The 20001-nt window shown below is 53.3% G+C and overlaps 2 protein-coding genes across 5 annotated transcripts in view; one reads left to right on the forward strand and one right to left on the reverse strand.

Moving 5' to 3' along the window:
• Positions 1-5328: 5328 nt before the first annotated feature.
• Positions 5329-17370, forward strand: AMH (anti-Mullerian hormone). Its single transcript, XM_074978049.1, has 5 exons — positions 5329-7294; positions 11976-12154; positions 15031-15154; positions 15497-15680; positions 16262-17370. The coding sequence occupies exons 1-5, from the start codon at positions 6571-6573 to the stop codon at positions 17232-17234; spliced, it is 2184 nt and encodes a 727-aa protein (XP_074834150.1). The 5' UTR covers positions 5329-6570; the 3' UTR covers positions 17235-17370.
• A 1780-nt stretch (positions 17371-19150) lies between these two features.
• Positions 19151-20001, reverse strand: part of JSRP1 (junctional sarcoplasmic reticulum protein 1) — a 76124-nt gene continuing 75273 nt past the window's right edge. For all 4 annotated transcript variants that reach the window (XM_074978048.1, XM_074978047.1, XM_074978046.1 and 1 more), the window contains one exon: positions 19151-19968. In XM_074978048.1, coding sequence (XP_074834149.1) covers positions 19399-19968 — 570 coding nt within the window. In that variant the 3' untranslated portion in view covers positions 19151-19398. The remainder of the gene's footprint in view (positions 19969-20001) is intronic.

Below are 20001 nucleotides of genomic sequence, written 5' to 3' on the forward strand. Positions count from 1 at the left end.
GTCTCCCAGTGTTGTTTTTGTGGAGTGAGGGAGTGGTAGCATTTGATCACCTTCTCATGCTCTGCGTTGCCCAGTAGGAGAACTCCCCCGTCCCTCCTCATCGGAACGCTTTCTGGGATTCCACAGCAGCTGACTATCCCTTGGCTGGCTCCCTGTCTCCAGAAGTGACTCTTATTATCCTGAGCATGCCCAGTCCAGTCCAGATTCAAGCCAGGCTGAGCCAGTTTGGATCTGACCATACCTGTCTCAACAGACACTTGACAGAAGCGGATTCTTGCCCTGTGGCTTGTCTTGCTGCATCTTATATACCCAATGCAGAGACCGCACAGGGATTCTGCCTGAAACCTTACACGGCTTGTCAAACGGGGGCGGGCAAGGTCACTCCAAAGTAGAATTTCTAAATGGGCAAAGCCACAAACCAGTATCTTTAAAGTTACAATTGGCTAATTGGCCATTATAAATGATGGAACAACAGTAAAAGGGATGTCTAATAAGATGAGCTGGTGCTCAGGCAGTACCCTGAAGCCTGTGTCTTAATAATCTCTGTGGATAGAACCTGTGTCTGTCAGGTTGAAATGTCTTGCCCTGAGATGGGCTGGAGGCACTATGATTTGTGGGGTTCACAGGAGAAGGGAACTCTGGGCAAAAAAGCCCTTTGGTCTATTCCCAGAGCTTGGTCTCCAACACTGCCATTGATTGACATTCATTGTGCTGTGCCTACCTTTAGAGTACTGTGCACAGGGCCTGGGAACCAACAGAAAGGTCTGGCTGGTGGTTGACTGTGAAAAGCAGTTACTTTTTAATAACCTGTGGGCATCCAATTCCCATGGCGTAGGTTTGGTGGTCAGCATAAGCTGTTTATTAGTATCAGAGAGGTGGCTGTGTTAGTCTGTATCTTCAAAAACAACAAGAAGTGCGAGTAACAGAGAGAGCCATGCTAGTCTATGTACTATGAAAACCAAAAAGTCCAGTAGCGCTTTAAAGACTAACAAAATCATTTATTAGGTGATGAGCTTTCATGGGACAGACCCACTTGAGACCATAGCCATACCAGAACAGACTCAATATTTTAAGGCACAGAGAGCCAAAAATAAGAATCAAGGTTGACAAATCAGAAAAATGTTATCGAGGTGAGCAAAACGGAGAGCAGAGGGGCAGAAGTGGGTGGGGAGTCAAGACTTAGATACAGCCAAGTATGCAAAAGAGTCCCTATAATGAGCTAGAAAATTCCCATCCTGGTTCAAACCATGTGTTAATGGGTTGAATTTGAATATAAAAGAGAGTTCAGCAGCCTCTCTTTCCAAACTGTTGTGAAAATTCCTCTTCAGTAAAATGCAGACTTTCAGGTTGTTAACAGAATGGCCCACTCCATTAAAGTGCTGGCTGACAGGTTTGTGAATCAGGAGTGTTTTTATGTCTGTTTTAAGCCCCTTAATTCTTTGTCTAAGAGAGTTTGAAGTCTCTCCAATATACAAAGCATCTGGGCATTGTTGGCACATGATGGCATATATGATGTTAGTTGAGGAATATGAGAATGTGCCTGTGATTCTGCAAATAACCTGGTTAGGTCCAGTGATGGTATCTCCAGAATAGATATATGGACAAACTTGGCAAATGGCTTTGTTGCAAGAAAAAGTTCCAGGATTGGTGTTCCTGCGGTATAGACTATTTCCACAGCCATTTGGAAAGAGAGGCTCCTGAACTCTTTGATATTCAAATTTGACATATTAACATGTGGCTTGAACTGGGATGACAATTTTGTAGCTCATTAGAGGGGCTCTTTTACATACTTTGCTTTATCTAATTCTTGACCCCTCCCCCCCGCCCCTCTACTCTCTGATTTTCTCACCTTGATAATATTTTTCTGATTTGTCAATCTTGATTACTATTTTTGGTTTTCTATGCCTTAACTTTTGAGTCTGTTCTGGTAAGGCTATGGTCTGAAGAAGTGGGTCTGTCCCACAAAAGCTAATCACCTAATAAATATAATAATCACCTAATAAATGTATATCTCCCCATTAGACTCTGACACAGGCTCACATACCCCTGTCTGATCTGACTTGTTTTTTCCTCTTTTGATAAGTACTGTTGATACTGGGCCATTTCCACCTTGCTGAATAGACCTTGTCAGCTCTGGCTCTCTCTCTTACTGGGACCCCACTCTTTAAATACACCTCTGAAACCACCCCCCACTCATGCGTCTGATGAAGCAGGTGAAAGCTTATGCTTCAAAATGTGTTAGTCTATAAGGTGCTAGAAGACTTCTTGTTCTCAAAGCTACAGACTAACATGGCTACCTCTCTGATACTTGTCACCATGCAAGGCACTACGTTTAGCTGCAATGAGTGGAAATCCATCAACCTCATGAAAAAACTTGGACAGATACAGACATCATCATCTTCTCCAAATGCAAACAGAATGACATCATACCAAAAGGACTGAAGGTGCAAAACCCACTGAAATCAACATGCTACACCAATGACAGTGAGAGATTGTGCCATGCACTCTCCAAGAAACTGAGAAACCACCTAATCAGCATCCTGTACAGCAAACAGGGCAACATCAAAGAGAGCTCTCAAATCTGGAGACCATCATAAATGAATAGTCTTCCACACAAACCTCCACGTGGCTGGACTTTACTAGAACCAGACAGGAGATTTACAACACACATTTCTCTACAGAAGAAAAAGGACTGTAAACTATCTAAGCTCCTACTTTCCACATGGGGCTACAACAGTGGTACCTCTAACTCGCCCAGCAATATTGTCAATCTATCCAACTACACGCTCAGCCCAGCAGAAGAATCTGCCCTTTCTCAAGGACTCTCTTTCTGCCCCACCATTCCCACAAGCTTGGTACAGTTCTGTAGGGATCTGGAAGCCGCCTTTCGCCTTCTACGACTCAAAGAATACTTCCAACATGACAGAACAGCGCACGGACCCACAGGTAACCTCCTACCTACGGTACAAGAAAAAGAATTCCTCATGGACTCCCCCTGATGGTTGAAATGACCAACTAGACCTATACATAGAATGCTTCCGCTGGCGTGCAGAGGCAGAAATTGTGGAAAAGCAGCATCGCTAACCCCATAACCTCAGCTGTGCAGAACGCAACGCCATCAACAGCCTCAGAAACAACTCTGACATTGTTATCCAAGAGGCCGACAAGGGAGGTGCTGTTGTCATCATGAATAGGACAGACTACCAAAAGGAGGCTACCAGGCAACTCTCCTATACCACATTCTACAGGCCTCTGTCCAAGGATCCCACTGAGGAATACACAAAGAAACTACAGCATCTGCTGAAGACCGTCCCTATAAAGACACAGGAACAGATTTACACAGACACACCCCTTGAACCCAAACCAGGTTTATTCTACCTGCTACCCAAGATCCGGAAATCCTGGACACCCCATCATCTCAGGAATTGGCACCCTCACCACAGGATTGTCTGTATATGTGGACTCTACGTAGACCCTATGCTACTAGCACCCCCAGCTTTCTTCGAGATACCACTGACTTCCTCAGGAAACTACAATCCATTGGTGGCCTTCCTGAAAACACCATCCTGGCCACCATGGATGTAGAGGCCCTTTACACCAATATCCCACATTAAGATGGACTCCAAGATGTTAGGAACATTATTCCTGATGAGACCGAGGCACAAATGGTGGCGGAGCTTTGTGACTTTGTCCTCACCCACAACTATTTCAGATTTGGGGACAAATTATACCTTCAAATCAGTGGCACTGCTATGGGCACCCGCAGGACCCCCAGTATGCCAACATTTTTATGGCTGACCTGGAACAACACTTTCTCAGTTCTCGCCCCCTAGCGCCCCTCCTCTATCTGTGCTACATTGATGACATCTTCATCATCTGGACCCATGGGAAGGAGGCTCTTGAAGAGTTCCACTGTGATTTCAACAGTTTCCACCCCACCATCAACCTTAGCCTGGACCAGTTCACACAAGAAATTCACTTCCTAGACACTACGGTGCAGATAAGCGACGGTCACATAAATACCATCCTATACCAAAAACCCACAGACCGCTATGCTTATCTACACGCCTCCAGCTTCCATCCAGGGCATACTACGTGATCCATTGTTTACAGCCAGGCACTAAGGTACAACTGTATTTGCTCTGATCCATCAGACAGAGACAAACATCTACAAGATCTTTACCAAGTTTTCCTCAACACCCACCTAAGGAAGTGAGGAAACAGATTGATAGAGCCAGACAGGAACCCAGAAGCCACCTGCTACAAGACAGGCCTCGCAAGGAAAACTAGAGAACACCACTGGCCATCACATACAGCCCCCACCGAAGGCCTCTCCAGCGCATCAGCAGTGATCTGCAACCCATCCTGAACAACGATCTTTCACTCTCACAGACCTTGGGATGCAGGCCTGTCCTCGCCTACAGACAGCCTGCCAACCTGAAACAAATCCTCACCAGCCACTACAAATCACAAACCAGTGACTCTAGGCCTGGAACCAGCCCCTGCAACAGTCCTCGCTGCCAGCTCTGCTCACATAGCTACACCAGTGACATCATCACAGGACCTAACACCAACTGTACCATCAGGGGCTCCTTTACCTGCACATCTACTAATATGATATGTGCCAGCCATGCCCCACTGCAATTTACATTGGCCAGACTGGACAGTCTCTCATTAAAAGAATAAATGGACATAAATCAGACATCAGGAACGGTAACGTACAGAAGCCTGTGGGGGAACACTTCAATCTCCCTGGACACTCAGTGGCAGATTTAAGGGTGACAGTCCTGAAACCAAAAAAAATTTCAAAAATCAAATGGAGAGAGAAATCTCTGAGCTGCAATTTATTTGCAAATTTGACTCCATTAACCATGGACTAAACAGAGACTGGGAGCGGCTTGCAGCTTACAAAGGCAGTTTCTCTGCTCTGGGTGCTAATATCTCCCCATTAGACTCTGACAAAGGCTCACGTCCCCCTGTCTGATCTGACTTTTTTCCTCTTTTGTTAAGTACTGTTGATACTGGGCCATTTCCACCTTGCTGAATAGACCTTGTCAGCTCTGGCCCTCCCTCTTACTGGGACCCCACTCTTTAAATACCCCCTCTGAAATCACCCCCCCACTCATGCATCTGATGAAGCGGGTCTTTGCCCACAAAAGCTCATGCTCCAAAATATCTGTTAGTCTATAAGGTGCCACAAGACTTCTTGTTGTCACCTAATAAATTATTTAACAAAAAGTCCTGTGCTACCTTACAGACTAACGTATTTTGGAGCATGAGCTTTCATGGGCAAACACCCGTTTTGTCAGATGCATGAGATGTGTACGATGTTTGCTACTGCTGGTATCAGAAGAGGGAGAAAAGGAGAAGTTCAGTGACTTTTGGCCCAGCGGGACAGACTAGTGCAGGATTGTTCCCTATAATATCTGTCCACTCCATCTTTTGGCTCTAAATCTGAAGTCTGTTTCCATTGTGAGACCTCTTCCTGATTGGGCCAGCAGAAAGAAATATTTTGAGACCCAGGCATTGAGGTTTTGGGTAGGATTTGAAACAGGATAATGTGAGTCGTCTTGCAATGACCTCTCTAAACTATCTGCAGAAAGGAAGAGACTGTGCTTCTAGTAATGGAGGGAAGCTCCCCGAGGGAGAGAACTGATCAGGCTAAACATTCCTGCTCTCAATTTCTTCCCATTACCTCATTTATACCCATTCCTTCCAGTCTAGTTCAGTGTTTCTCAACCAGGCATATGTGTGCCGTTGGGGGTACACGAAGGTCTTCTGGGATATATCAGCTCAGATATGTGCCTAGCTTTACACGAGGCTATATAAACACTATGAAGTCAGTACATCTAAAAGCTCATTCAGGCCATGGCTAGTTTCTACTGCTTCATATGCCTTATGCTGAAATGTAAATGCAATGTTTCTATTCCAACACATTTATTTGATACGATGGTAGAAAGGCAGCAAGTTTTCAGTAGGAGTCTTCTGTGATGTTTTTGTCAGTAAGTAGTTTTAAGTGAAGTGTAACTTGGTGGTATGCAAAGCAAATCTGACTCCCTAAAAGGTGCACTGATCTGGATAGGTTGGATGGCACTTGTTTCAAGATCTCAGATTACGTTAGGGCCATGTTTCTCAACTAGTGGGCCACGGGCCCTTAGGGGTAAGCAAGAGAAGTCTGGGGGGTACTTACAATTTTTTTTGAAAGAAGGGGTACTTTATTTTATATTTAAAAAAAGGTTGAGAGAGACTGGTCCAGCCAGTTCCTCCCCTGGGATGCTTCAAGCCTGAAGAGAAATGTCTGCCTAGCCCAGTAAAGATTCAAGCCAGACTGGCTTTTTTCTCCCCACCCTTCTTAAAAACATCTTAAGCCAAGGCCAAGCATCCCTACCAATAAGGTAAACAGCTTTAAGTTTATAACATTTCCAAGTCGTAGATGCGAAGCCAAAAATAGAACAGAAAAACTCCTTTGCACGGGCCCGCCCTGTCTCCCTCCCTTATAGCACATTGGCCTCTGTATTTTTCTCCAGGGAGGGGTGTTGTGCATTGTCAACTCAAGGTCGCTTAGTTTGAATGGGAGGTGCCGTCCTCCCCGTTCATAAGTGTTTCGAGGGATGCACTCGAGTAACTTTAGTCTCGGAGATTAGAGCTGCAGAGAGCTGGAACATGAGGCCCACATTCGGAGTGGCTTTGCAGTACCTGCTGCTATTTCTCCCATCAACAGCTGTGCTGAAGGAAAGAGGCACTGGGGGAGGACTCCTGCCTGCTGAAGACCTGAAAATAACCGTCCCAAGGGAGCTGGGACTTGGAGAGGAGCAGAGAGAAAAGGCCGATGACAGCGTATACAGAAGAGTAAAGCCTAGTTCAGTGCAATTCATGCCCAAGGCCACGGCCGCCGCTCATCTCCTCCCCAAGTGGGACCATCCAGAAGGTGATGCCAAAGCAGCAAAATGCCCTCAGCTCATCCCTGAGGAGGTGGGCTTCCCACGTCTGGGCTCAGACTCTAGCATCTCCCCTTGGCCCACTGGTGGGCTGGAAGGGCCCGTGTGCATGGTGAAAATGGGCAGGAGGTATGGCTTGGGCCGGAGTCACCTGGACATCGTGGGGGTCCTGACCAGCTATGAAAGCCATTTCCTCAAGCTGGTGAGACACTCCAGCTGGGACCAAGGCCGGCTGGAGACCTTTGGGATCTGTCCTGCTGGGGAGACCCCTTCTGCTCTTCTGTCTCTGAGAGACATCTGGCAACACTTGGCTGAGCCAACGGGGAGCCGGTTCCTTGTGCTGCATCTTGAGGAAGGTAAGTGCTTAAGTCCTAGAAAGAGTCAACCCATTGTGACTGGGGGGTGAGAGATGTTCAGGTTATGTGTTAAGTATGGTGTTCTCAAGCAAAGATGGTGTTGCACCTTGATGAAATGGGGAAGGGAGACAGTTCCTCTCTGAGCAGAAATTACCCACTCGGTGTAATCAACTTCCCATTTGTCTTTTGTTCTGCTAGTGATCACCTTGTGCATGTCCCTGTCTCCATCCCCATCCATCCCTGACAACTTCCCACCTGCTGCTGGGCTACTGTACTCCCTCTGACCTTGCTGCACTCCTTCCCTCAGTGTTCCCAGTCAAATCCAAAGGATAAGGTTAAACCCTCTCTCCTCCCAAGAGAGGACAGATATGGTATGGTATGGTATGGTATATGCCGACAGGTACGGGTGGGTAACAGTGTTCTTGCCTGTCTTAGCAGTGCCCCCCATTCATAGGATCTCTTCATACCCCAGCAAGGGCATAACATTCCTGAGAGCCGATTGCTGAGAACAATTCACCCTTGTTCTGTTCCCAGTAGTGGCAGTCTTCTGCGGACGGCTCCAGCCCTGTTTGTGAAGCAGATCTGAACCCTTGCGGCCATGGTGCTTTTGCCTGTGTAGAAACCTGCATTTTCTCCTTTGTGGTAGATGACACAAGGACTCTTGTGCAGGCACATATGAATGGCTATGGGCAGCTGTAGACACCTCTCAGGCTTGCCTGGGGCTAGCAGTACAGAAAGAGCAATGTTAAGCCTGTCCTAAGTCAGTGGTGCTCTGCCTTTGACCCCTGTTCACCCAGGGAGCCACATCAGCAGTGTTCTAGCTTGGCAGAGTTTTAAAATGGCTGAGAACTCTATTAGTTAAATGGGGTGAATGCTCTCCCCACCCCCCTATACCCACCCACCAGTATATTTAAATATACAACGCTCCATAGCCCCGGACACACTGCATGCAACACCCTCTAACAGAGTGGATGTCCTTCCTTGGTGGTGGTGTGCGTGCAGCAGGTACCACTGGAGTTCTCAGCCTTTGTTATGAAGTTAGTGAGGTCAGATGAAATAATGGTCCCATCTGGGTCTGAAATCCATTTAGTCAGACACAGACACATCATCAGTGTCCCCCTATGTTGGGGATGGGGGTCACATCCAAGGACAAAAAGGGAATTCAGTCTCCAAGCCACAGCCAAGTTTTTGGCCTGTGCAGTGGTGGCCATCTGAGAACTGGGTTGTGATCCTTGGTTGCCTGCCTTTGAGCAGCCAGCAGCCTTTAAACTCTGTGACCTGGGCTGGATTTGAACCAGCAAAACAGAGGTGAATACTGCTCGGTTGGCAGTGCCCTGAGCTACCTAGGTCACCCTAACAGAGGGCTGTGTGTGTTACTGTTCTCAGACAAAAAGAAATCTCAGGCACACGTGAACACCCTAGAATACTGCTCCAAGGACAGTTGTATTTAATGTGTGGGACTCTGACTAGTCTGTTAGTTCAGTCTTGGGGGAGCTTCCCAGAGCCTGTGGAAAACACCAGACAGCTTTGGCTATTAACCATTTTTGTATATTTCTAATGAAATCCAGTTTGCCCCTCAAATTAGCACCATTATGGCCCCTCAGAATTCAGCCGTATTTTGCATTTGGTCGTTATAGCTAGTCACTTTGCTCAAGTAATGCAAAGTTGTTAAGGGCGTTCTTGCAGAACCAGCTTTCAGAGGCCATATAGTTTGCTGGACTGAGCAGAGGCCTGCGAGTCAGGACCTCTAGTTAATCTGGACTCTGACCCCTTCACTAATCACCAGACCCCCCCCCCACTTTAGCCAAGCTCCTAGCCACTCAATCGTGCAAAGTGCTGAGCCCAAGTTGGCACCTGGCAACTGTGGTGCCCCAAATCAACATCTGTTCCTAGAAGCTTTTGGTCTTAACTTTTTGAGACTGTTTCCACATCTATGGAATGGGAGCAGAATCATCTCTGGTAAGCATGAATGTCTTTCCTGGTTTGAAGGCGTAAGAGTGTCTCATGAAGGAGCAGTGCCTAGTTGCTGCAGCGGAGAGCTAGGTGCCAGTTGTTCTGGATTCTAGTCCGGACTTTGCCACTCAGTTGCTATTTGTTATTTGTATTAGAGTAACGCCTGAGAGCTACACTAATGGACTTGCCCCCCCGCCACCCCGCACGAGCTAGGTGCTGCACAGACACAAGCCAAACACTGGTCTGGGCTCTACAGCCCCTTGTGAACATGGGCAAGATGAAGCCCCCCTCCCTGTGCCTTGGTTTCCCCTTTGTAAAATGGGGATAATTCTACTCCCATCATAGCAGAGAGTGATTTGCTTGTTCCAATTGCCAGCTGCCTCTGCAGGCTCAGTGCCTGGCTTGAACATCCACGTGGCTTTGCCCAGATGGAGACAGTCTGTGAGCCCCTCTTGTTAGCTCTCAGCTCTTTCCCATTGGTCTGAGTCTTCCAAGCTACTGGGGTTTTTGCTCCTTGTATTGTGTCTTCAGACTTCTGGGCACATCATTTCTCTCCGTTCTGCTGAAGTGAATTCATGCAGCCTGACAGCCCAAAGCTGCTGTTGGAAGCTGATTTGCAGGTGCTCACATTCCTGCCTGACCTCAGGCTTGAGCAGAGAACTGCTACGTGGCCCTTTTCCTGCATCTGTCCAACCCTTCCCAGGGAGCTGCTCTGAATCGGCGGCCTGCCCGTGCTGCTGGCTGCCAACGCCATGTGTGCTGCTCATGACAGGGCTCCCAAACCACCGGGGAGCCCCATGCTATATTTCCTAATCAAAGCAGCCCAGGTTTTGCCATCCCAGCGTGGGGAGAGGGAGGTCTGACTGCACCCATCACGTCTGCCATCCAAGCCATGGGTCTCAAAGAGCTGTGCCAGGTGGGGCCGCATCACTCCAGCCCCCCCGCCCCCTCTATGAAGCAGGGCATTGCAGCACAGAGTGGGGGCGTGATTTGTCCAAGGTCACACTGGGGGAGGCTGGAACCCAGGAGTTCCAAAATGCTGCCCCACTAGGGGCGGCGCACTCGGCAACAGCTCAGTGAAACCCTCCAGTCTTTCTCACACCTCTTCTGTTAATGCCCAGGCATTCAGCTACTGGCGTGTGCTGCTCGTCCCTTTCCCAGGGCCTCTGGCCTGGGGAGAGAGAAGTTCACTGCTTTTGTGGGCCTGCTTAAAGCTGGGGCTGGATGGCATGGGAAATTGCCCTGCGTCTGTTCACTCCCTCGGAAGCTGCTGGCTCCAGCACTGGGCTGTGTGGGTCACTGGTCTGACCCAGTATGGCTGCTCTGATGTGGGTGTGTCCTCTCTGGTCCCTTCTCCGAACAGGCTGCAGCTTCTAATCAAGGGTGTGCATTTTGCTAGGACTCTGGCTGTCATTGGGATGAGAAGTTCACCGTGCTCTGTGGCCTGGAGATCTTTGAGTGAGTGCCCCATTACTGCCTGCCCCCCTCACCACCATCCCTTTCCTAGGAACTTCCTAAATAAATCAAGCAGCAGTGAGCCCCACAGGAATCGATGTAGGACCTTGTGCCTTGCTAAGAACAGCTTGTGCTGGGATAGCTTCCACCAGAGAATGCATTTGTGATGGCCTCCAAGTGCTTCACCTCATATCCTTGAAAGCCTTCCTGCTGCAACCCATTTCAGGAGGCCACACACACACAGGAGTATCCCAGACTTGGCTGTGGGTGTGGAGCCACCCCTGGAGGGGCACCAGGGGCCATCTGAAAGGCAAACGGCAGCAGACGCAAGAGCCGGAGACAGGAGACAGGTTGGCGTTTTAAGCGGGGGAGGCTTCAGTATTGTAGTGAACAGGGTGCAGAGTTGGTGTGAGTCCTCTGCCCTCTGTGGGCTGGAATCAGAAGTGCTGGGTCCTAAGTACTGTCCCTCTAGGGCCAGGGCCTGGGCTTTGGGAGCAGGAGGCTCTGGAGGGGGTGGGCAGCAGCATGTGGCACAAGGGGCCCTTGACAATGCTCCTGTGCTTTGTGGTGGACGTCAGGGGTGCGGGGGGGGTCATAGGCATTCAATTTCCTGACCTCCCCGGACACAGCGTTGCCCCGAGCGGGATTCTGCCCTCGAGGGCGTGGGCAGGGACGGGCTGGCTGGGCCGAGCGACTGCCAGGACTTGCTCCTTGGCGCCACAGGGACAAAGGGAACTGCGAGGAAAGGGCAATGTGTAGAAACGGGGGTTTGCTGGAATGGTGCCTGGTCTGATCGGGGCTTGGAAAGGAGGCGGGGGTGGACGGGGGGGTGGGCGCTGTCCTGAAATTCCAGGCCACGCTCAGGGCTGCTGAAACAAAACCTTCTAAGGCCAGCAGCAGCCAGCACCCCAAGGGCTTGAGGCAGAGCCCTCCGGCAGCGCTGAGACCAAAGCAACCTGGGATCTGCCCGGTCAGGCCAGGGGTCCACTCTGCTCGTTCCCTGGCTCCATGCTAACCCACGCAGTGGGTAGTGAGGGACTCAACTGTCATAGGGGAATTGTCTCTTAATCCCTGGCATGTTGTGCTTACTTCATGCCCTGCCACAGAAACGTTTATCACACCGGCGGCTGTTTTCTGGCTAGTGCCACTGGGGATTCCTCTGTTCACCTGCTGCTTGTTTGCTGGCCTGGGAACTCCACAGGCTGGCAGCATGCGAAGAGCGTTCCCTTTACCTGTGCGAGTCAGGCTCTGTGTGTTGGCCTTTCCCTGGCAGTGATATGGGACGTGGAGACAAGGCTCAGGTTTAAGCTGACTTTCCCAGAGGACGTGGGGCGGTTGCTCGGAGAGCCCCAGTCTGCCCTGCTGGTGTTCTACGTGGGAAACGGGGACCAGAAGGGCGGCCAATTGCGAGAGAAGCTCCTGGCCACAGGAGAAGGGCTGCACCAGAACCAGGTAAGCAGCTGCCAAAGGCCAACTTTCTCTGTTACCAGCCGCTGTCTGCAGAGCCGTCACAGCTCTGTCCCCGCCAATGTGCCTTGTGCTACATCACTAAAAGGCTCAACCTCCATGGCGCTCTCTCTCCTCAGCTGCCTCCACTGCTAGCCGTCTGCCATGAGGGGTGTTTTTGCAGCAAAGGCCCCCACAGACGAGGAGCCGGATCAGGGCCTGGCCCAGGCTGCCTTAGGTCACACAGATCACCTTGCACCACAGCTCTTTGTTTGACATCCCCCCACTCTTCTGAGTCCCTGCTCCAGCTCGTGCAGCGGTGACGTGCTGCCCATGTTCCTGTAGGCAGCGCTCTCATCCCATCCTCCACATGGAGTGCTGGGGAAAGACGTGTCCCCTGCTCCTGGGTGAGGCAGGCATACAGCTCCCTGCATCCATGGTGTGGGGAGGAGGTATCGCTCACTATCCATGCACTGCCCAGCCAGCGACTGCAGCATGCGCCTGCTGGCACCTCACTTCCCAGACCCCCCCAGCAACAGCACGCCAGGCTGCGCCCAGCAAAGGGAGGAGCAGGCGTCGCGCCCAGGGTGACGCTCCAGCTGAGGCATCCCATGTAACCGGGCGGCAGGGCAGAATCCACTGCTCACGTGCAGCAAGTTGTCTGAACTTCAATGGGCTCCACTATGAAGGGTGACTCCCAAGGGCCCTGGAGGGCCCTCGTTCTGTGCTCACGTGGGTGGACAGTGTCTTTGTCTCACTCAGAAGGCCAGCGCTGGCTGCGTCATTAGCAAGCAGTAGACCTGCTGCCTCTGTAGCTAACGGCCTGAGCAAAAGGACCTGGCTGAGAGAGGTTGTCACAGACTTATGAGTGCATTTAGGTAAGATCCCCATGCCAGGGGGCAAAGAGCCGCATTGTCAGCTGCGTTACACCTACCTGCTCTAGAGGGGCTCTGAGTTCTGGGGCTGGATCTAGCTGTGCAGACACCTTGGCTATGTCTATGCTACTCCAGGAGATCGGCCCACTCAGGGTTGCTCTTCTGAGGTTCAATTTCGCATACTAGATGAGCAAAATCAACCTGCTGGGTCGCAGTCAACCGCTTACTCATTGTCAGACGTGAGGAGTAAGGGAGGTCACTGGGGGGGAACTTTCCGCTCAACCTTCCCCAGCAGAGATGGCCAAGTTAGCCAAGCGCAGATACGTCGATTCTAGCCACGCAGTTGCCATAGCTAGAACAATGGATCTGTGGACATAGCCTTAGGCTCTGAAGTCAAGAGCCCATAAGGGGCTGCATTTCCAAGCGTTTAGCTGCCACTGAGATAAGTGGGCAGATCTTACATGCGCTTTGCAGCAGTTCTGCAGCAGAAGGGTGTGACTGGGGGTAGATGCCTTTTCCATCTGAACCAGCAGGTCTGCTCTCAGGACATCCCAGGTTCAGGATTCACTTGTGAGGGTGTCACAGCTGATCTGGCTGCAGCCGCGTGAGCCTCGTGCGTCTGCTGGGTTTGTGCACAGCTAGCTGGGTAGATTCTCTCTGTGCTTTTGACCCGAGCACGCTGGAGGTTGAAACAATGAGAGGAAACCAACAGAGAAATGCTAATGCTGTTCATGGTGTCCAGCCAGTCCCTGCAAAGCTGACTGTGATGGGAGGGTTTTGCCCTATGTTGGGGCAAGAGTGAATACTATGGCCTGCTCCCCTCGGTGGCAGTGGCAAAGCGCCTTTTGTCATCAGTGGGGTACTAAGGAACCCACTCTACACCTTGGTGGCACAGCAGGTACCTCTGAGGGAGCATGCTCCCTGGGGACGTGCTGGAGCACTGTCCAGGCTCCTCCTGTGTTGAGCTGCTGGAGGTGCTCGCCTCACGGCTCTGCTGCCCAGGAGCTTCTTGTTTCTTTAAACCTGCACTTCTGAGCAATCCCTGGGTGGGGCAAGTGCAGCACCAGCATTGCCACCGGCTGGCTTGGCTTTGGGGGCAGCTCCCTGACCCGGCAGCACCAGGATGAAGTGGCCTCTGTTTGGCAGTGTCTGGAAGCTGCCTCCGAGCTGTTCTGCAGCTGGTGTGCGATGAGTGTGCTGGGTCTCAGGGCTGCTCTGAGCAGGCAGAAGGCCTGTCAGCTCCTTGCTGACAATTACAATGAAAGGGCCCAGGGCTGGGCCCAGGCGGGGGCAAGGGAAGGATGTTGCTGCAGCTGCTGCGGCCGGTTTTTCTCCTTGCCCCAGACTCTGGCTCTTTCCCTGCCCAGCAGTGCCCAGTGCTGCAGATATGGAGCCCCCTGCCCTGTGCCCCTGTCTGATGCGCTCCCCAGGGCAGGGCCCTGCCAGCTCTGACCCCTGCTGCTCTGGGCGCCGCTCCGCCATTGCACTGAAAAGCCCTGTCAGGCTGGCCTGAGACAGCCCGGCTCAGCTTGTAAAGCTGCCAGCAATGGGTAGCTCCCTGAAGGAAATGGCCAGCGCCATCTTTGTAGCCAGCAAGGCTTCTGGTGTGCGCGGGGTGGGAGGGGATGAGGCCCAGACTCCCTCCAGCGCCCTGCAGGGCAGTCACACTGCTGCACGCTCCATTGCTCGGGCCTCAGGAGGTCTGTCTTCTGGTACCGTCTGGGCCTGCTGAGCTCGTGCTGCCACAGCAGAGAGCCAGGCAGGGAGAGACGGTCTGTGTGCAAAAGCAGGTTCCCGCCAAGGGTGGAATAAATTTTGCTGTGTGCAGAGGTGCACCACCAGGCAAAACACCTGCTACCCCCTGTGGGTGGCGAGGGTGCTCTGCTAATCAGGTGGGCAGCACCTGAATCTCACTGGGGTTCCCGCCCTCAGTGGCCAGGGAATACTGCCCATCACCCACCCCTTCTGCTCTCCTCCACCTCACCCGGGGGTCTGCTCTCTCTACAGACTCTCTGCCTCACCAAGGACACACGGTACCTGCTGCTCCGGGCCTTGGTGACGTCTGCCATCCGTACACCCAGGCAGCTCAGCTTCCACGTTTCCTTGGCAATCAGGCGTCATGGCAACGGAGGTACAGCAGCTTACAGCAGGCATCTGAGGGTTCTCAGCTAGCGGATGGCAGCTCTTCCTGTAGGGATCAGGGGCACAAAGCCCTTTGGGGTCTCAAGAATCAGTGCGGGGGGGGCAGGATGGGTTCTTGTGTGCAAACAGCGAGGGTCTATGGACATAGGCAGCACAGCCTAGCAGTTAGCACATGGCTCTAGATGTCCTGTTAAAAACCCCATTGTCTTCAGGCCCATCTGTAACAGGGGCTTGGAGGGTGTCTGGGGAGGGCTCTGAGCCCATAGAGAAAGGGGGGTGGTCTGGCTGCTGTGTGCTGATCCCCCTTCTCCACCCTCTGGCTCTTGGCTAGGTGCCCTCCTGCCCGCTTGGGAGGCCCAGCAGCTGCTCTTCGGCACAGATGAGAAGTGTTTCACCAGGATGACCCCAGCCTTGCTCTTGCTGGCAACACCACGATGCACAGCCGACGCCTTGTACCCCTCATCCTTCCTCGCTGCAGGTGGGGTTCTGGAGACGGCTCCTTATCCACAGCACAGGTGTGTAGGCTCCCCCTCGCCCATGCTCAGCCAGCAGGTCCTCCTCTGAGGCTGCATGAACTGAGCTGGGGGTTCTCAATCTTGTTCTTGGGAGGCAGGGGCCCATGTGGTGACGTCTCCCCCTCCCTCCACCCCTGGCCCCTATCACTTCTCCAGCACAGGTACCATGGGTGACTAAGCCCCAGGCGGTGCTGTGGGCCAGTGGGGAAGGGCCTTTGGCTGAACCTGCTGCATGGCTGCCAGCTGGGCACCTTTGCCAGCACAGCAACGTGACAAACCCACTTGGGTCCGGCCCTGTAGGGTCCTGGGACCGGGCATGGAGCAGGGTGGAGACCGACCCGATAGGATGTGCTCTGCAATGCGAGGGGCTGAGCCCAAGAGCAGCCTACAACAGGATTAGAGCACAGAGTGCCAGGCCCTGCAATCGGTGCCTTACCCACTCTGCAAGGGGCAGGGGGAGCTGGGCCATGGCAGGAGTGGAAGGGCCTGTATCCATTGTGGGGGTGGCCTTGGGGGCAGGGTGGAGGGAAGCTTGGCGCCACAGGGGAAGGCCATGTACCCATTGTGGGGAGGAGGGGGAGCCCACCAGCCGATGGTTGTGCCCATCACAGACCCTTCCTGACTGCTACATGCCTCCCTGGCAGTTTGCCCCTTGCCGACAGTGCCGAGGAACCAGCCTCTGAGGCAGGGGCCAGCCTGCCTTTGTCCCCAGCGCCCGAGAGCCGTGACAGGTTCCTGGGCAGCCTGACCAGCTTCATCAGCCGGGTCCTGAGCCCCTCGGGGGAGCCGCCTGCTGCCTCGGGGCTCCACCACTGGCTGGACTTCAAGATGATGGAGATGCTTCCTCACCGGCTGGTCAACCTGTCGGAGCAGGCAGCGCTGGAGCGGCTGGTGCAGTCGGACGAGCCTCTGGTGCTCCTTTTCCCCCGGAACAGCCAGGCCCTGCTGGAGCAGCTGGGGCACTGGCAGCTGGAGGGCAGCCTGCTGCAGCAGCTGCTGGAGAAGCTCCAGGCAGTCATCCAGGCACTGAGGGAGATCCCAGCCTTTCAAGCCAACAGGGACCTCTTCCAACACCTCCTGGCCTTCTGCTACTACCCCCTGGGCTTGGGTAGCAGCGACCCTGGGGAGCTGCCCCAAGGCCACAGGAAGCTGCGCACGCTGCTCCTGCTCAAAGCCCTGCAGACGGTGCAGGCCCACTGGCAGGAGAAGAGGAAGGTGTCCCGGCAGAACCGCAGCGCTGGGCCCCAGGCGTACTGCCGCCTGCAGGAGCTGACAGTTGAACTCCACTACGAGAAGTTCATCATCGTCCCCGAGAGATACATCGCCAACAACTGTGAGGGCCCCTGCCGGCGCCCACTCTCTGCCCGCATCACCGACTACTCCTCCCACACAGTCCTGCTGCTGGGCATGCAGGAACGGGGCGCGCCCCTGCGGCGCACTCCCTGCTGTGTGCCCGTCAAGTACTCCGACAAGGAGATCATCAGCATCACCGCAGAGGGCGTGCAGGTCACCGTCTTCCCCAACATGGTGGCAGAGGAGTGTGGCTGTCGGTAGAGGCGCCTGGCTGTCCTGGCCCTCTCTGTTCTCCTTTGGCCGCCAGCACTCGGAGGGAGGGGACTGCACTGCTGCCCTGGCCTGGGCTGTGGGTTCTGCAGCTGCCTTTCCCCTGCACTACAGGCTTGTTTCACCCTGGCCCTGCGGGGTTTATGGGCCCAGCATGCTCCGGGAAGCGTCTCTTCCCCACGGGACTGCAGCGGCCTCAGAGTACAGGGGCACATGTGCCGGGTTGCTGGAGCTCAGAGTGCAGCAATAGGCTGACGCTGACCCCCTCCAGCTTTGCTAGATGTGGGATGTGGAGGGGCTGTGATGGGCAGCAGAGCCCTGGCCCTGCCTGCCTGATTCTTGTATGTGCAGTTATTTATCAATAGTGTAGGGTTTTACTGCTCACCATTTAGCGCTGAGTGTGGTGAGGGCTGCGGGGAGGGGCCCTCTGAGGCTCTGTAAGGGGGGGTCTGTCTCATGGGCATACGGGAAATAGGTGCTAATAGGCTAGTACTACTGATGGACATGGCGGGCTAGGTGGGTGCAGCACCAGGCACACAGGCCATGTCCTTGTGGAAGCAGAGATTCAAATCCTGTGCAGAGGCAGTGCTGGGGAAGGGGTCCAGGCTGGCAGAGCAGGGGGTGGCTAGCACAGGACCCAGGCCTGTGGAAGGCTGGGAGCTCAGGCTGGCAGAGTGCGGCGTGGGGCGCAGCACGCTCTGCTGTAGCGATCGCCCATGAATCATGGGCAGCTGCTGCCACTCCCACCCCAGAATGGCAAGTCCAAGTGGAAGGGGACACTGGGACTCCACGGGGAGCCAGACGGGGCTCTGCATGTCAGCAGCTTTAGTTTTAATGGTTCAGCTGGGGTTGAAATGCAGCACTTGTGGCTCCTGTGGGTGGGGCTGTTTCCATCCAGTGCAAAGATTCACCCCAAAGGCTACAAACCGGGCCCCAGGCTTGGTTTTGAAATCATTCACCTTAATACACTATTAACAAGGACCTTTTCTGTACACTCAGTTGAGGTCAGAAGACACTATTTCGGCTGTCCAGGGCTGCAGGGCCTCTTGTGTTCTTAGTAAAGCATTAAAGTGGCACACTTCACTTTCCTTTCTCTACTTTACAGCAGCCACCTAACGGGGCTGTGCAAGAAAACGGGGTGGCAATTTTTCCTTCTCCTGTTGTAGAAGGAAAGACACGTCCCCACCGCAACTCCCCGGCTTGGCTTAGCCCTTCAGCTTCTCTTGGACGTCTCCTGGGCTGACTGGAAAGCTAATATGGTTATAGCATCACGATCAGCACAGAGCCTGAAACCTGAGTCATACGTAAGAGAAGGGATTTTTATACAGACTCTTAAAACCTTTTGATCTGGCTTAGTTAACACCTATTTAATTCAGAGATCTGACACACAGGTGGGAGGAAAGCTCTCCATGTTACAACTGAGCTCAGTGGCCCTTGAGATAGCTCTTTGTACAGCAGAACTTCCAGTGTGCCTTTCAGAAGTACCTGGGCTGACTCGTTGTTTCTGAGACTACTGAACAAGCCAAAAAATCTTTCTGGTGGGGTTGGGGACCTCTCACAAAGTGAGAGGCCAAACTCATCCTCCAGTTTCAGCTCTCCTTCAAGCGTCACTCTCAGGAGAGCCCAAAAGCAAGGCTGAGGGCCATGGCAGTGCCTGGCCCCTCTCCCACTCCAGCAGTGATACCCAGCACAAAGGGGCTGATTCGTTGGGGGATCTCAGAGCATCTCGCCTGCACTCAGTGATCTCTGGGCCACAGCAAAGTAGCATCAGCCCCATTTTACAGCTGAGGAAGCGAGGCACTGAAGTGACACGACATGGCCAGCACCAGCCAGAGATATTGCTAGGAGCAGAATGCAGATCTCCCACTGCCCAGTCCATGGCTCTAACCACAAGACCACGCTGCCGCTCTGTATCCAGGGGCGGGTGCAAAGCTAGCACTGGCAAGGCATTTTTAATTTCCTGCAAACAAGCAATGTCTGTGTCAGACAAAACAATCACCAGCAAAGCTCAGGCGGCAGCATGGCTCTTGGGGATTAACGGAGATTGTGGTGCCAGGCTGAGGAAGTGCCGCTGCTAGGCTGAAGCCCTCGGGGACAGGGAGCTGGGTACGCCGACAACCCCCTTGCTCAATGTTCAGACATGAGGGGCAGACTCTCAGTTGTGCCTCTTGTCTTCCTTGAACTTGGGGACAAAGGGCGTGTGCTGCTCCCCTGGCTTCCGGCCTTTGTGTTCTCCTTGCTGCTGCTTTGAGGCCCGCTTCCAGCTTTCACCACCTTGCTGGGGCTCCTTGCGGCTGGGTCTTTGGGGCTTGGAGTCAGGCCTGGGCTGGCGGCTCTTCCCCTCGTCCTGCCTGGGGCGCTCTCCTCGCTGCTTCCCGTCCCACCGCTTGCCCTCTTTGCCCTTCCCGTGGGCTCTCTTGCTGCTGCGCTGCAGCTCCTCTCCCTCCTCCTCCTCCTGGTCTGAGGCTGCAGGCTGTGCCCCATGACCCTTGCTGGCCTTGCCCTCGAGCCGCGGCTCCTTCTCATCTCCCCTTGCCAGCTGAGCTGCTGCACTCTCTTGGGGCTTCTCTTCCATCTTCTCCAGTGCTTTCAGCTTTCCCAGGCCCTTGCTCAGTTCCGCCCTGGCTGGCGAGTCTTGCTGTGTTCCCTCCACCCTGGCTTCGGGCTCTTCAGCCTCTTCTGGCTCCAGCCAGCTCAACCAGCTCTTGAAAAACCACAGCTCTCCCTGCAGGGCAAAGCAGTGCAAGACAATGCACCT

This window comes from Carettochelys insculpta, chromosome 27, assembly GCF_033958435.1.
Source record: "Carettochelys insculpta isolate YL-2023 chromosome 27, ASM3395843v1, whole genome shotgun sequence".
Lineage (NCBI taxonomy): Eukaryota > Metazoa > Chordata > Testudines > Carettochelyidae > Carettochelys > Carettochelys insculpta.

What these genes read in the sequence shown, in the direction of transcription:
- AMH (XM_074978049.1), top strand. Translation starts at nt 6,571, where the DNA reads ATGGGAGGTGCCGTCCTCCCCGTTCATAAGTGTTTCGAGGGATGCACT. An exon ending in TGTGCTGCATCTTGAGGAAG is followed by an intron (nt 7,295 to 11,975) that starts GTAAGTGCTTAA and finishes TTTCCCTGGCAG; the next exon opens with TGATATGGGACGTGGAGACA. An exon ending in CAGGCGTCATGGCAACGGAG is followed by an intron (nt 15,155 to 15,496) that starts GTACAGCAGCTT and finishes GCTCTTGGCTAG; the next exon opens with GTGCCCTCCTGCCCGCTTGG.